Source organism: Nicotiana tomentosiformis, chromosome 3 (genome assembly GCF_000390325.3).
Source record: "Nicotiana tomentosiformis chromosome 3, ASM39032v3, whole genome shotgun sequence".
NCBI lineage: Eukaryota > Viridiplantae > Streptophyta > Magnoliopsida > Solanales > Solanaceae > Nicotiana > Nicotiana tomentosiformis.
The window spans coordinates 68,306,165-68,323,804 of NC_090814.1; the positions used below are offsets into that span (position 1 = coordinate 68,306,165).

General features: G+C 39.1%; 2 protein-coding genes across 6 annotated transcripts in view; one reads left to right on the top strand and one right to left on the bottom strand.

The window, feature by feature from the left end:
• LOC104100457 (uncharacterized) overlaps positions 1-17,640 on the bottom strand; it is a 57,149-nt gene that overhangs the window by 29,900 nt on the left and 9,609 nt on the right. For all 5 annotated transcript variants that reach the window (XR_011414754.1, XM_070197078.1, XM_070197077.1 and 2 more), the window contains exons 6-11: positions 15,273-15,473; positions 13,726-13,981; positions 13,343-13,583; positions 13,101-13,270; positions 12,442-13,014; positions 4,758-4,924 (exon numbers count right to left, since the gene is read on the bottom strand). Coding sequence is in view for 4 of the 5 variants with exons in the window: in XM_070197078.1 (XP_070053179.1) it covers positions 4,758-4,924; positions 12,442-13,014; positions 13,101-13,270; positions 13,343-13,583; positions 13,726-13,981; positions 15,273-15,473 (1,608 nt within the window). In the remaining variant the exon portion in view is untranslated. The remainder of the gene's footprint in view (positions 1-4,757; positions 4,925-12,441; positions 13,015-13,100; positions 13,271-13,342; positions 13,584-13,725; positions 13,982-15,272; positions 15,474-17,640) is intronic.
• The window catches only part of LOC104104949 (uncharacterized), a 52,426-nt gene that overhangs the window by 20,835 nt on the left and 13,951 nt on the right, over positions 1-17,640 (top strand). The gene's annotated exons all lie outside the window — the stretch shown is intronic.

A 17,640-nucleotide genomic window follows, 5' to 3' on the forward strand; every position in this document is an offset into this window, starting at 1 on the left:
TACAGAAATATTCTGTCAGTTGGTCCTTATTTTTCCATCTCTTTACTAAATTCTTGTGATCTTTCGATGCTTCTTTAAGTACGTAGCAAATCCATTCCGCTGTCTTTCTGCCCATGGATGAGCGTCTCATCATATTGCGACTTCTCTCCACCCATTCAAACCATATGTCTTTGTTGGAATTCCATTTGGTGATATCGAAAGATTTGAAGCCGGCATTGAAGTATATCCTGTTTTCTCCCATATTAGTGCTAACTTCTGCTTAGGTTATGTGAAAAAAGGAGGTTTGGTAGTAATCACAGTGGGTGAATACTGATTTAGAAGAAAGAAATGTTAGATTCCGCCGGAATCTGATGTTTAATGGCCGGAAAAAGAAAGAGACGTCGAAATTTGGTGAAACCGAAACAGGAAGGCTCGGAAAATCCTCGAGAGGAGGCTGTCTGAAGAAAAAAGTTTGAAAAGTCGCCGGAAAAAGCCACAAGCGCCGGCGCGTGGCTGAGATCTCGCCGGAAAAGCACGCGAGTTGGCCGTGCGTGAGGGCACGTGAGGGCTCATTTGCCGTCACTGGGGTTTGGACGCGGGAAGCTTGGCTCTTGGTGAGGGTGGTGTAGTCTTAGGAAGAAGATGGGAGAGAAGAGTCTCGGGAAGCGTGCCTGGGAGCATCCTCCTTCTCTATTATACTAGGGACTATTTGAGTGAAGAAGCAAAGTTAAAGGACAATTTTTTGACTTCTCTAATTTGTTCTGTTAGACATAGATGGTATCCATAGGTTTTGATTAAAGGTATCTTGGAGGATCATTAGTGCTTCACCCCTTATACATTATGGACCATTTTGGTGAAACCGCACAGTTTAGAGACTATTTTGGATAATTTTTTGCTACATCTTTCGGCTTCATGGTTACTGCGAAAAGAAAAAAGATCTATTGGTATAATTCCTATTGAAGTGCTACTGCAGCTGCTTGATTTTCTCACCTTCCCAAAAAAAAGCATGTAGACGGTAGCAAGCCATATCTTTACACGCTGGTCCTGTGGACAAATGTGAGTTAACTAGCTAGCTTGGGGACCCACCAGTGCAACTTGTGACAGGCCTCAATGATCCTCACCCAGCCGTACAACTGAATTATATTTACAAGCCCTTGTGTTTGCAAGCCCTACCTCAAACAACAGCGTGCTTCATGCAACTAAGCACAAGGTGAAGCCATGTCCTGTGCTCAACCTTACAAGTGGCTCATATGTCGCTCAAAAAGTAATGCCAGAACTGTGATCTAATTTCTTCTCTTTTTTTGAACTCTTACCTACTTTGACACCATTCGTTAGGCCTCACCGCCACAAACAGATCCGTTGCCCTTACGATTTCAACACAAAAGTGAAGCTTATATTAAGCTTCTGTCACTGCCAAACTATATACATGTCGTTGTACAAGGGTGCAGAGATCAACCTTGAAAGTCTGCTTACTTTCTTTGATCTCTAACAATAAGGGTGAGGCGTCTGACACAAATTGGAAACAGTATGAGCAATCACTACATTTGTTCAGCATTTACAGCATGTATGTGTTACCAGATGTTAGCAAACAAAACTTAAGCTACTGAACAAAACAATTTATGTGCTACCCAACCATTGTACCAAATAGGACCACACTAGAGAAGATGATTCCGGGAAAAGGAAAAACGAGTTCGAAAGAAACTTTGCCCCTTATTTACATACTAGTTACTATAAACGTGCGTTGCACGTTAATAATTGCATGTAAATATGCAATCCACCGACATTTCGCGTTGAACATGTTTACTTTTATAATAACGATAATAACAGTAATAAGGATAAAAATAATATTATATATATAAGTTCAGTCACATTACCAACTGGAATTCAAAATAATTAGACATCATCTAATATGCAAAATGATCAATTTACTTTAGTTAGTTAGATATAGTATAGAAATATGCAATGTAATCGTATCCTATCTAAGACGTCTTTATAAGCGATGTTACGGTGTATGTTCTCTTTGATGCTTTGACTGCTCCATCATGATCAAACCTTTTGTTATCGACGTTGATATCCCTTCAGGTGCGGCTCAATGATATCGGTGGCCTAAAGCCAAATCTTAAATTTATTTAATATAATTTAATATATTATTTTTATTTTATATTTTTGTAACGATGTTATACCGACCATCTTGTCGGTATCTTTATCGGTCATTAATTTACCTGCTAGTTCTCACCATTGCAAATATTTGATAATTCTACTCACTAAGGCTTAGATAGTATTTTTATAAGAAATATATATTGACAGTTAAAATAACATTTTTATAAATGCTCATAATCTTATAATCTCAATTTCATACCCCTAAATAAATGTCAATATAATTTTATACATTTAGCATATTTCAAGTGTGTTTTGAAGTGACACGTCTTAATCCACTCTTATAAGAAATAATCAACTTTAAAAGATACTACAAGAGACTTCGTTCTTTAATAATCAAAGTCGTCATCAAATTATTTATTTTTATATATTGCATATTCATTAAAAACTCGACTTATTTATTTGAATAACCTCTATCATATTCCAAACAAAGATGTACAAAATCTAGTATCTTTTATTAATAATTTTATAATATGTACTCCCTTTTGTTTCAATTTAGATGACACACTTTCCTTATTAGTCCGTTCCAAAAAGAATGATACATTTCTACAATTGAAAATAATTCCACTTTAAACTCTTCATTTTACCCATTTTACCCTTGATGAGAAGCTTTTATAACCACACAAATGTCATGGCCCCACAAATCTTTTACCCTTAACCTTTTAAGACCACAAGTTTCAAAAGTCTTTCTTTTTTTCTTAAACTCTGTGTCGAGTCAAACTACTTCATCTAAATTGAAACGGAGGGAGTAATATAAAATTTAGAAAATTTTGGGCCATTCAATTTTAGGGACCTAAAGCAATTGCTAGTGGCTTCCCCTAGAGCCGACACTGTATCCCCTCTTGTAAGTGCCACATCTAATTGTATGTGTGAGAAAATATGTTACGGCAAATAACTCCAACATTTGTCCATATGCTTTATTTATTGTCATTGCAAATTACAAACGAGATAACAATAATTTTCAACAAATTTAAAAGAATATACTTCATTTTCAGATATGAAAATTGAATTCTCGGAATAAACATATATTTGAAAGCACATTGACCTATATCATGATTTTTGTTTATACGATGTTATTGTTAAGACCTCTATAGACCATCCTTTATGCCATTACATAAGCTATCTGAGGGATCTAAGTTTTTTTAGTACTATAAATGCAGTTTTCTTCAAAACTAAATTGTATGCAAATGAAGATTATTTTTAACTTTGTCTGTTATGTGCATACATGACACTACATTGCATAAGATAGTACTCCTTCTGTTTCAATTTATGTGACACACTTTTTTTTATAATTAATTCAAAAAAGAATAATATTTTTCTATATTTCATATGTAACAATTCTACTTTAAACTTTCCAATTTATTAATGATTTATAGCCACATAATTTTTTATAGTTTGTTCCTATATAGTACATTAGTGCTTCATCGTCTATTGAACATGTCCTAAAATACTCACTTAGCATGCATGGTTCGATTGACATTGTCCGATGCTATGCCTTCAGCTCTTCACTATGTGAGCACCTGATCGTAGTAATTGGAATTTGAACTACTTACATGAGCACCTATTGTAGTTTGTTATTTAGTTTTGATTATTATTGTAGGCGAAACAATACATATTGTTATTTTAAATGCTCGCCTTTTATAATTTACTCAAAATTAAATAACAGTTAAATTTATCAATCCTTTTTACTCCTATTTTCTCTCTCTTGAAATTACAATCAGTCATTAACCACAACTCTAACTAAATTGACGACTCTTTTAAAACTAAATTGCACGGCTAATATTAGGTATTTGATCTTCATTAAAATTATAATAAGGCATAATTATAACTTTAATTAAATTCCACCATAAGTATAGATTTCTTGCTTGAGTTCATTATCGTTTCAATAAATACTCTTTAAAGGGGGTTCTTAATTTGATTATCTTTTAAAACTTCCTTAAAATAAATATTATTTTAAGTTTTCTTTAATCATTTTAAAAAAAAAAAATCTTTACCTACTCCTTTTTCTAAATGGATTCATGCAATAAGTTAACATAAGATTAAATTGCGAATGTAGTTCAAATAGAAAAAAATAAAATAAGGAAAAGATCAAATTATCCAAATAATTAGGTTCTATACACTAAAACCCTATGGCAGATACATTTATTGGTTATATTGGCAGACAATAGGTGAAGGCTATTTTAGCGTAAGTTATCCAAATATCATTAGGAATGTAGTCATTGTTGTCCGAAAAGAAGGATTCTATCTTCTAAACTATGCATATTAGTGATGTTATTGTTCAAAAACGAATTACTATAATTCTGTCCTCTTTAGGTAAAGAATTATATCCGATATTACAATTATATCCAACATTATATTGCTTAGCTAAATAAGTATTTAGGGTTATTTTGGTCAACCAACATTGTATTCATGCTTTTATAATAATATAGATAAAGCAACTGCAGAGTTGATAACAAGAAAAAATCCGGCAAAGATGCAAGAAATTGCAACTCTTCATATATTGCAATAGTAATGCTAATTCATACGGTCTTTCTCAACAATTGTCATCAAACAGTAATGATAGCAAATCATTTTGATGGACAAGAAAAGACCCTAGAGTAAAGAATAAATGCATCACTAACCAGGAAGCAACTTTTGATGCCCTAGAGGTGTTTAGCGTCCCAGACACAGCTTCTCCTATTTTCCTGATCAATTCATTTGAGGAGTCCTTGTTTTGCTCGATATGATGTAAAACTTCCAACCACCAAGCAGAATACTGGTTCTTTCTATCAGTAAATGCGTTACATACCTTCAAATATAGGACATAAAAGAATGTAAATGGAAATTGCAAAGCCTGTATAGAAACAGAGACCAAGTCCAAAAAGAAATACAAAAACAATTGAAGGGTCTAAACTGAAGACATCCCATAATTTACTGATCCAATAAATAAATAAATATCTCAAGACATCCCAAGCACTTGAGTTTAGTAGCTCACATCCTGATTGTAGACAAATGTCAAAACCGTCTTCTAAGAACACCTGGACTAATCTTAATCTCGGGTTCAATCAGGTCCGATATCTTAATCTCACCCTGCTCATTTTTTAAGTTGTTTCAGGGCTTCATATCAACATGTCTAAGAGTATGATTTATCCTGTTAATGAAGTTCCTAACTTAGAGGAGCTAGCTGATGTTCTATGTTGTGCTACTAGCTCTTTCCCAACCACATATCTAGGCTTACCATTGGGAGCAAAGTATAAGTCTACTGCAGTGTGGAATGGAGTGATAAAAAAGGTGGAGAAGAGATTGGCAACATGGCAACTGCAGTATCTCTCTATGGGTGGCAGGCTAACCTTGATTAGCAGCGTTATGGATAGCATTCCAACCTATTACATGTCACTTTACCCTATGCCTAGTAAGGTGTTCAAGCAGCTGGACAAGCTCAGGAGGACCTTCTTTGGAAAGGGAATAGTGAGGGGCATAAGTTCCACCTTGTCAAGTGGTCCAAAGTAACCCAACTCAAAGAACTCGGCGGACTTGGTATCAAAGATTTGGCAAAGCACAACAAAAGCATGCTAATGATATGGATAGGAAGATTTGGGGAGGAAGATACCAGCCTGTGGAAGAAGGTGGTGATAGCCAAACAAGGACAACAAAGTCATTGGTGTACTAAACTAAGCAGAGCCCCTCATGGAGTGGGGTTATGGAAACACATCAGTAGCCTTTGGGATGATTTTTCATAGAATGTCTCTTTCAAGGTTGGGAATGGTTCTCATGTTAGATTCTGGAAGGATATTTGATTTGGAAATTGCCCACTGAAGGAGAGCTTCCCTCTACTATTTCAGATAGCCAGTGATCCCAATTCTACAGTTAGGGAATTTTTTTTTGATAAGGTCCCAATTCTACAGTTAGGGAATATAGATCAGAAAACACATGGGCCCCTCTCTTTAGAAGAAACATGCATGACTGGGAGTTGGACAATTTTTCTTTCCGTGAGTGATCAGATCCCAGACAAGCTCAGATGGGGAAGAGGTAGTGCAGACTCCTATACAGTCAAGGCAGGCTATAGGTATATGTGTGAACAGAATGGAATCATAGACTCTTGGCCGTGGAAGCTCATTTGGAGGACAAAGTTCCCACAAAGGTTATTCGCTTCACTTGGACAGCCCTTAGAGAAGCCTGTTTAACTCAAGATAATCTCTGTAAAAGGAGCTTTTAGTTGGTGAATAGATGCTACCTATGCCAGCAAAACTCTGAGTCAGTCAACCACCTTTTTTTGCATTGTCCAATGGCAGCAAATATGTGGAATATGTTTCTAGCAATCTTGGGGCTTAGCTGGACACAACCTCAGGGCATTAAGGAGGCAGTAGAAGGATGGAGCAGATGGAAAGTTGACAGAGCCATCAAGAAGTCTGGAAGATGATCCCAGCATGCATTTTTTGGCTTGATTCGCAGGTCATCCCGAGAAGAGGCAGCTTCAAGTACCTTGGTTCGGTTATCCAGGGGGGAGGGGAGATCGACGAGGATGTCACACACCGTATTGGGGTAGGATGGATGAAGTGGAGGTTAGCATCTGGAGTCCCGTGTGACAAGAGAGTGCCACCGATACTCAAAGGTAAGTTTTATAAAGCGGTGGTTAGACCGGCCATGATGTATGGGGCTGAGTGTTGGCCCGTTAAGAACTCACATATCCAGAAGATGAAAGTAGCAGAAATGAGGATGTTGCGGTGGATGTGCGGGCACACTAGGATAGATAAGATTAGGAATGATGATATTCGGGAGAAGGTGCACGTGGCTCCCATTGATGACAAGATGCGGGAAGCGAGGCTTAGATGGTTCGGACATGTTCAGAGTAGAAGCCTAGATGCTCTGGTACGGAAGTGTGAGCAGCTAGTTGTGGAGGGCACGAGAAGAGGTAGAGGGCGGCCTAAGAAGTATTGGGGAGAGGTGATCAGGCAGGATATGGCGAGACTCCAGATTTTCGAGGACATGACACTAGATAGGAAGATGTGGAGGTCGAGTATTAGGTTTGTAGGTTAGGAGGTAGTTGAGTCGTGCCTTACTTCGTACCATTGTGGGACTAGCCATGTAGGGTTTTTGTCTGAGATAGCTAGTGTCAATATTGTGGCTTACTATTTCACTTTTCAGTGCATGTCCTATTTACTAGCTATCGCTTTTTCTTTGCATCTTTCTTCTAGATTTCATGGTGTACCTATTGTTCTTATGATTGTTGTGGTGATACTAATATTTACTAATATTGTCTCCCTTTGCTTTGCATCCTTCTTCTAGATTTCATGGTGTTTCTATTTATCCTATGATTGTTGTTGTGATACTAATATTGTCTCTTTTTTGCCCTTTTGTCCTTTTTTTTTTTGAGCCAAGGGTCTTTCGGAAACAGCCTCTCTACTCCTTCGGGCTAAGGGGTAAGGTCTGCGTACACACTACCCTCCCCAGACCCCATTAGTGGGATTTTACTGGGTTGTTGTTGTTGGCAAGAAAGGAATCGCAGATGTTTTGATGGCATTTCAACTCCAATCCATGCTCTTAAAGCTAAATGTCTTGTGTATCTATTTGGTTGGAGTACTCTAGGCCCTGTAAATAATGCTATTCCCCTTCTAGACTTCATTGGCTCACTTACTCTAATTTAGTCCCTTTCTACTTTTGATTCTTTTGGTTAGCTCCCTGGGCAGGTTTTTGTTATATTGTAATGGAGCTAAATTTGATCCTTCTTGTAACTTTGAATCTCCTTGATGCTTGCAATGAAGCAACTTATTTCATCAAAAAAAAAGAACACCTGGACTAATTGGTCTCACGACTCTAAAACTCTCACTAAAATTAGATATGTCTAGTCTATTGATGCCAATAATTAGGCAGTCTACACCTCCTAAATAGAGCGAGAGACAGATGAGAGAATTATAATGACGAAGCACCAGTTGAGAAGCCAGTTGATGATGAGGCACCTCTTCTTACGAATTATGATGGAATTGAATACGCTTCTTCTGATAGACCAAGCAAAGTAATTAGTGGACGTGCTTCCTTTAAGCTCAAGATATCTCAGGTACCATACTGGATAACACTGTAGCACACAGACACCCCAACCCACCCCTTCACCACCACCATGAATCATGAACCCTAGGACCTCACCACCACCATCCGAGAGCCAACCCTGTCGCGACACTACCCGAAAAAGAATCGCCGGGATCTGACACCCCACGCGCCGTCACGCGCGGCAGATCTCCGACCACCCCTAGCCCACGCGCCGGCGCGTGACACCTTTCCAGGCCAGATCCCAACTTTTTTCCTTCAGACAGCCTCTTCGTGAGGCTGTTCCGACCTCACCCATCCATCAACCTCCAACTTCCGACCACTTCGCGAGGCTGCTCCCTTCCGATTCGAAAACATGTGGTTGAAAGTGCCAGGATTCGGGGACAAGGTGAAAGAATGGTGGACAGGCTACGGGGTATCAGGGTCACCTTAATACCGTCTTTCGAAGAAACTCAAATTACTAAAGGGAGATATTATTAGGTGGAATAAGGAGGTTTTTGGGAGGGTAGAGGTTAAAATGAGGGAGCTTATGCATGAATTGGGGGACTTAGAAAGAGGGGAAGGGGCGGGGGAGTTAGACGAATCTGAGAAAGAGAGATTGGGGGAGGTTAAGAGGGAAATAGTCGAATTAGCAATAGCTCAAGAGACTAGTTGGCGGCAAAAATCGAGGGTGCTCTGGTTAAAGGAGGGGGATTCGAATACCAAGTTTTTCCATAGGGTGGCGGTCGTAAATCGAAGGAGAAACTTCATAAAGTCTTTAGTTGTGGATGGGGTGAGGATTAAGGGAGAGGAGGAGGTAAAAGGGGCGATAACGGGGTTTTATGAGAACTTATATAAAGAGGAAGTTAGTTGGAGGCCGACTTTGGAGGGAGTAGAGTTCAACCATATAGGGGAGGGAGACAGCGAGTGGCTAGAAAGGGCTTTCGAGGAGGAGGAGGTGCACGAGGCTGTGTCGTGTTGTGCTGGCGATAAGGCCCCCGGGCCTGATGGTTTCTCTTTGGCTTTCTTTCAGTTCTTCTGGGACACCATCAAGGGGGAGTTGATGGAAGCTATTGAATACTTCCATGCGAATGGTGTTTTCGAGAGAAGTATCAATGCTTCCTTTATTACTATTGTGCCTAAGAAAGAAGGTGCATCTTGTATCAGAGACTACAGGCCTATTAGTCTCGTGGGGAGCATTTACAAGATTATTTCTAAAGTGCTTTCCAACAGATTTAAGAAGGTACTTGACATGACTGTGTCGTCCTCCCAGAATGCGTTTGTGGAAGGTAGGCAGATACCGGATGCTGCCTTGGTGGCAAATGAACTTGTAGACTCCAGAAGGAAAAATAGAGAACCCGGCTTACTATGCAAGTTGGATCTTGAGAAGGCTTTCGACCATGTCAATTGGGAGTTCCTGGAATTCATTATGATGCGGATGGGGTTTGGGGAAAGATGGAGGGGGTGGATAAAGCTCTGCATTTCCTCAGTCAGATTCTCTGTCCTGGTTAATGGTAGCCCGTGTGGTTTCTTTGGCAGCTCCAGGGGTCTCAGGCAAGGTGACCCCCTATCCCCCATGTTATTCATTCTAGTGATGGATGCTCTGAGCAAAATGATGGATCGTGCGGCGGGCGGAGGTTTCTTGAGAGGATTCTCAGCTCCGATTGGGGTGCTCAGTGCCCGAAGAGTCTCACATTTGCTTTTTGCGGATGACACACTGGTTTTCTGTGATGCCGACATGAATCAGTTGACCTACCTGAAGCAGGTCCTGCAGTGGTTTCAGTTAGTATCAGGACTCAAAATCAACATCGGCAAGTGTGAGATTTTCCCGGTAGGTGTGGTTACTAATATTGATGCCTTGTCTGGTATTCTCAGATGCAAGGTGGGTTCCCTTCCCACTACTTACCTGGGTCTCCCTTTGGGCGCTTCATATAAGGATACTACGGTTTGGAATCCAGTGATCGAACGGGTTGAAAAAAGATTAGCAGGGTGGCAGAAACGGTATTTGTCAAAAGGAGGTAAGGAAGTGCTTATCAAAAGCACTTTATCGAGTATGCCCACCTATTACTTATCACTGTTGCAAGCACCGGGGAGCATCACAAAAAAACTGGAGCGACTTCAAAGGAACTTTCTGTGGGATACGGCGGATGGAAATAGAAAGTTTCATCTAGTGAATTGGCAGACAGTCACTTCCCCAAAGAAGTGGGGTGGACTTGGAGTGAAAGATCTTAGGGTTTTTAACAGAGCTTTAATGGGGAAGTGGTTGTGGAGATTCGGGGTAGAAGAGCATGCTCTGTGGAGGGAGGTCATAGTTGAAAAGTACGACTCAACGGGAGGGGGTTGGAGGACCAAGGCGATCACAACACCTTTCGGGTGTGGCATATGGAGGAGTATCATGAAGAATTGGGAAGCATTCAGTGGCAACATCACTTACAGGGTGGGAGATGGAAGGAGAATCAGCTTTTGGAATCATAGGTGGTGTGGAGAGGATACTCTCAAGGTCTCCTTCCCCCATGTCTTCAGAGTTTCAAACCAGAAAGAACTGATGGTCCAACAGATTCGCAAGGAGCTTGAAGAGGGGTAGTATGGGACCTCTCATTCAGGAGGAACATGCAAGATTGGGAGATTACGGAGCTCCAAGTTTTGTTGGCGCTGCTATACGGGCAAGACAGGCTTCAGCCATCCTGTGACTCTTGGAGATAGGGCTTGCGTGGCGATGGTTTGTTCACCTTAAAGTCCTTTTACCAGAGTATGTTGGTCAGAGTGGAGACCACTTTTCCATACTCCTCGATCAGGATTCCTAGGGCGCCCACGAAGGTGTGCTTTTTTGCATGGCTAGCGGCAAGGGGAGTGATCTTGACTGCTGAAAATCTCCGAATAGAGGGGAATTACACTTGTTAGTTGGTGCTACATGTGCAAAAGCTCAGGGAAGAAGTTGATCACCTTATGTTGCATTGCCCTGTGTCCTCTGCTCTGTGGAGGGCAATCCTGAATCTTTTTGGTGTTCAATGGGTGATACCAAGCACTGTAAAGGAAATGTTACATAGCTGGGGCGGTTTTCGGAGAAGAAGAAAGCAGAAAGCGTGGAAGTTCGCCCCGTTAGCTCTCATGTGGGTAGTATGGGGGGAGAGAAATAGGAGAGCTTTTGAGGAGATTGAGTCTCCTTTTTCACATCTTAAGAATAGTCTTTTATCTTTGATCGCTTTTTGGTGCACTCATTTAGCCCCTACTTGTATAGAAGATTGGGCGTTTTTTGTAGAGAATCATGTTCTGATGTAAATTCTCTACGTCTTTGGTATACTTCGTGTATACGGGAGTTCTCACCCTTTTGATTAATACAATTTACCTTATCAAAAAAAAAAGAGAATTATAAGTAGTAACTAAGCAAAACAAATATAGTCAAGTAAATTGTGACCTTGACATTTTATTTGTGCACTTCACTAGTGAACTATAGTATTATCTAGAAATTTTTGATTATTTAGTAACTGAGATAGTGAGATGGACATGCGAAAGCTCATTACCTTGTCTATGCAGAAGAATAATCAGTATGTTCCCTACTTTAAGGTTTCCTATTGTCAACCAGTCAGCTTGTCAGTTGTCATATTATATGCACATTGAAGAGCAAACCGGAGATTCTCCTTTCTTTTTTACCAACACACTCTGCCCATGCTGCCCACTTATTAGCTAGTTTCAAGAAAGCTTAAATATTGACCTAATTAGATTTTCTTTTTGCTATATAATTGTCTTAGAGTTTGGGAATTGGAAAGCAACAAGAACGAGAAAAACCAGAATGACTAAGAGGACTCTATACACACTTTTTAAAAATACTTCCTGAATGTAACAGATCAAACATCTTATTTTGAAATACTACACAATTATTAGTCTCTGTCTTAATGTGAAAAGGATGTTGTATAGCTTGTCTATATGGATTGTCCTCTAAAATTCCGTCTTTGCATAAAAGATTAAGCTGTTGGTTGAAATAGATATTTTCTTTTTCAATTTTCAGCTGTTGGCTGGAACAGATAGTTTCTTTTTTCACTGTCTCCACCTTGCAGGCTAAATATCTGTGAGAGCCAGGAAGTGTGAATATAAAAAACTCTGTCCCAAGACCTTTTCTTGCACATTCCTAGTTAGATAGTTCCCTCTCATCTAAGAGCTCAGTTGTCTGACAGATGCATCCAAGAAGAGGAAATATTAAACAGCATCCAAGAAAATGACATCTTCTATGCAAAATCAGGTCTGTTCAACACAATAAGTATAGCCAAAGGTTTTCCACATCTATGAAGGCCTGTCACGAATATTTACCTGATCATATGACTTCTTGAACTCTTGTTGGACCCCTGCCAGCTTCAAACTAAACACGGATAAGAATTTTTTCTTCAACCTTTCACATGCTGTTCTCAATGATTCATAACTTGTACAAGTGGATAATTTTAACTTAGTCTCAGAATTTTCGTCAACAGAATCTTTTGCCAATGAATTTGACATTAAGTTGGATGGATCGCCAGAGCTAGTGACTAAAATGCTTTCCTCCTTAATTTTGTCTTCCCCTTGTAGAGCACCTTTATTACTTTGTCCAGCATCTTCCATGTTGGATACTTTATCTCTAGGGCTTCCAGGCGCAGATTCAAGCTTTTTCGAACTGTCAGAACTGAGTGGGAGTATCTCAGCAAGATTATGAGTAATATGAATGTTTAATAAGGGATCCAACCGGAAATCCTCGAAATGGTCTTCTGCTAAAGCGAGTGCTTCTTGGTATAATGATACGGCTTGAGAATAATTTTGATTAATTATAGCAATACCGGCCAGTGCATTTAATGCAACAACTAATCTCCGGAGGGCTTCCTCTCCTTCTACCTTAGTCTTACTCACCAGAACCTACAGAAAGTACCTCTTATATACACATTTGACTGGCAACAGCTTTTAAGAAAATAACAGTTTTCTGATCCTGAATAATAACCTACCGACAGAATCTCCTCCATAGTCATGGGAGACTGTTGTAGTGATCGCAACCCAGAACTCCCCACTTGGGGGTGGCAACAGGCTTGGCGTAGTTTTAGAAGTGAGTTAAAGAGCTTGGCAGCCTCTATATTTGTGATAACAACATCTGATGCAGCATCTTCCAACTGGGAACCTGCAATGGAAGTAAATCTCAGAACACATTGCTTCCGCTAATACTATGATTGAAAAGAAGATATATAATCACCAGGTGCTTTTCTCTTGTATATATCATTTTTGAAACTTTCAATAAGCTCACAAGCGTCATTCACACAAGTCTCATGCTGCCTTTGATAAAAGTGCTCTTCAATTGGTGAAAGAGAAAGCCAAGAGACACACTCTTCTTGAGGTGGAAGCTGCAGTTCATCAGCAACATTCACTTTTGATGACCTCCACATTAGGTGCTTAAAGAAATCATGTGTGAAAGCCATCGCTCTGGAATCTCCCTTCTGGAAAGCAAAAAAGATATCTCTGAGATGGAGCAATAACGAGGGGAGAAGAGGATAGAAAGAGAAGAGAATGGGAACTTATAAGCGTCAAGTGCATAAATAATACATACAATGATTGCTTAAGAATGACCAGACCACAAACCTCATAAGGATCACGTATAATATCGGTCCACCACCTAAAAATATTAAAAGGACTTGCATTGAGGAATCTCAAAAGACCAAACAAGTCATCAAGTTTCCTTTGTATGGGAGTCCCTGTAATGCACCACCGATGAACTCCATGTAGTCTTAGTGCCATTTCAGTTGCAGCAGCAGCATTAGTCTCTACCATTTGAGCTTCATCCAGACATATCCTCCACCATAATATTCTGGTTAGTAGAGTAGGTATAACAGGATATCTGCAACATGAAACGCCACAAAGTTATCCTCGATCTGGAAACAGCTGAAAGCCAAAAAATGAGATACAAGAAGACCAAAGCAGCAATCTGGTTAGATTTCCTAGCCATAAATTGGTCCTAGATAACAAGGTCAAAAGAGGAAAAAACAGCTAAGATCATTACACGAGAATATCTTTACAGACGGAAGCTCCACGCCAGAAATGTGTACATAATCACCTTTTCAAGGATCTGTTAGCCTGGACAGTTTACCTCATTTTCAAGCGAGATTGCCTGGAAATCATACCATGAACCAAATACATTTCTATGATCCTTTAAACACATATCATAAGTGTTTTTTGAGAGCATTACTTTATTTTCACCAAGGTTCCAAAGAAAAGAAAAAAAAGTATAAAAGGAGAATAAATTTGAATACTTGAAGTAATGGCTTCAGACATCCCCTAAACATAAAGGAAAAACATGGATAAAATTTATCATGTGTCCAAAAAAATCCATGTATCTCCTCACAGTAAAAGCCTCAAGTATTTAAAAAAAGTATAAGCTGTAAAACTTCATGCTATATTTTCAGAGTTCATATCAGTCTGGAAAAGGGGCAAAAAGCACCAGTTGCATCATTAATGCACATCCATGATCATTAGTGAGCACACATCCATGGTCATTATCATCAAATGTTAAGCAATGAAGTTAATAAGTTTGAAAAGAAAAAGAAAATTAAGGAAAATAAAGAGATGGACGAAATTAAGAAAATACAACCAGCATGCCTACCATACACACTTTCAGACCCAATAACCTGGTCCCAGCAATAGTCAGTCAAATACTTTTCAGAAATTGTCACACAGGGATAGGTACGGGGGGACAGTCACCAGCCAGATAGTGTATAAGAAGCAAACAAGGGACGCATTCGTCAACTTTACAATAATAATATGAACATATTCAGGAACTAACAACAAAAAGCAACATCACAAACCATGTCTCTCTATAACCAAACCGATAGAACTCCCTGGAATTTAGGTCACTCAAAGAGAAGGAGAATTCTTCTCCGGTAAGGACTGACAAGGTAGGAGATCTATAAAACATACTTTTCGATCAATAACAGCACCAGAAACATTTCTGGAGCTAGACTCCAGTATCACTTTTTTTAAGCTGTAGCATCATGTAGGAGTCTGCCGTGATGCCTTGATTTCAGCATTAAGAACCAAAAGAAGTCAGAAAAAACAGCACTTCCCCCTTAAGACAACTCTCTATCCAAGCAAAACCATAAAAAAGAAAAAGGAAATTGCAGGCTGAAGGGAACCTTTTCTCAAATCTCATAGCTCGACGATCACCTTCATGCCTGTCAGAGTCGTGTGATAAGTCCTCTTTCAGTACGTCATAAGTTGTCAAAACGATGTCGGCACTGAGAAGCTCATCTATATCTGGCAAGGGCATCTGTGATAAAGAGCTAGTCCTCACGCCTTCATAAATGCATGTTTTCAGCACATCAGGATTTGTATGACTGGCAATAGGAAGGAATGTTGGATAAGCAATCAAGATATACAATTTGAATACAAAAAAGACTGGAATTATTTTGAGCATAATGTGGCCAAGAAAGGCAAGAAAACTAGCACTAGACCTATTTCATATTGCCATGGAAAACAACCTGCTCTTAGTCATCATAAGAGGAGAGTACAGTAGGGAGCAGAGTAATTGCCCCCCCCCCCCCCCCCCCCCAAGACGTGAATGTACAAGCCAAGCAATAGGCAAAAGGAAACAAAATCCCTTCTTTCACAGTTTCCCCTGGTAACTCCCATAAGTTCAGGAAACAGGAAAAGGAAGAAAGCTTGATTGAGTTCTCTACAAGACAACTAAAGCACAAAATTGGACTCAAAAAGATCAACCACATTAGACCAACTAGCCCTTTATTATCAGTGATTACTTTTCTTGTATCAACAACTGGTCATCTAAATAGGAGATTTTAGACCTACTCTTTCCAAATTTTCAGGGCAGGATATCTTCATTTTTTTAATAATGGTATAGAAGTTTTTATTCAAATTTAAGTACCAAGATGGTACTGACAATTATACAAAAGTCTAGACTTGTATAGATTACATAACATACGATTCTAACAAGTCCATAAAATCAGTAGCAAAAAACACTTTGGTACGGGCTACAATTTCTAAATTCACCCTCATTTATGTGGCAAAGTTCAATAGCAGAACTTTTGGTATGCATACCACTGATAATGAGCAGTACAGCAGAATGCAGTCACCAATTTGTAACACTTCACGATTTCGGTTTAGTTTAAGGTCTTTATCAGTCCACATAATCAGTTAGTTATATAGCTAGACAGAATTGTCAAAATACACAGGATGCAGTTTGCTGTTACCACCCAGCATCTCATAATTCAAGGTCCAGGACAACTCCAGCCATGATATTGCATAACAGGATTACAGCCGCTCAACACTCACCATGAATACTTAGACTAAATGTTGCAGACAATTTCCATCACATTACATCTATGATTCAAGAAGAAGTCTGTGTCCTGAAGTGATTGAAGGAGAGAACTCTCGAGCATGATATGCCCTGAATTGATTGCAGGAGAGAACGATCCAAGGAAGGAAAGCGTGACATAGTGAGACAAGATCACTAAGCTGCCCAAGCTCTAATACGAGGATGCATGGATATCAAATGGTTGTTTTATTAACTGACCGAACATAGAATCAAGTAATGCCACGAGAACAAAGCAACTAAAACAACACACCAGTAATATATGATAAGCATCTAGTGGTGCTTACCTACAAACTATAATTCAAGCCAATAAATTTACTATAGACTATTGCCTCAAGGTTTCAAACTCAGTAAGCATAGTTTAACACAATTCTATCTTTCAAAATCATTAATAATAAGGAGCTCTGAACATGAAGGGTGAAAAATTATCAGTAATATACTAATATGAGATATGACTAGACACAGTTTTGTTGTCATACACAGATTGCAGTTTGCCGTTACCACCCACCACCTCATAATTCAAGGTCCAGAAACAACTCCAGCCATAATGTTTCACAATAGGATTATAGGTGCTCAACACTAAGCATGAACATAAGTCTAAATGTTGTGGACAATATTCATCAGATGACAGCTATAATCAAAAGAACTGGAGCATGATTTGTCCTGACTGGAAATCCCAGAGAATGATTCAAGGAAGGAAAGGGTGACATCAAGAGACGGGAAAAGAAAGCTGCCCAAGCTCTAGTATGAGGATGTAGGGATATCAAATGGTTGTTTAATTCACCAACTGAACATATACTGAAGTAAAGCAGGGAGAATAAAGTAACTAAAAGTCAAAAAACAACAACAAATTATGAAAAACATATACTAGTGCATATCTCAAATTTTGTGCTGATGATTCAATTAATATGTTGGATTTGTTACCTTTTCAAAAAATATACTAGTGCAAATCTGCAAACTGATTCAAGACAAAAATTTCAACTATACACTACTGCCTCTCGTTTAAAACCATTCCACACTTTAAAATCTTTAATAACAAGGAGCTCTGAACATGATATCGAGAGAGTAAAAAATTTCCGATGAAACTATCTACTGAGCAAAACATAACTAAAAGCTCTTCTTGATGACCAAAAATACATGCATGAACAAACTTTTTGGTTGGTAACATCTGTGTC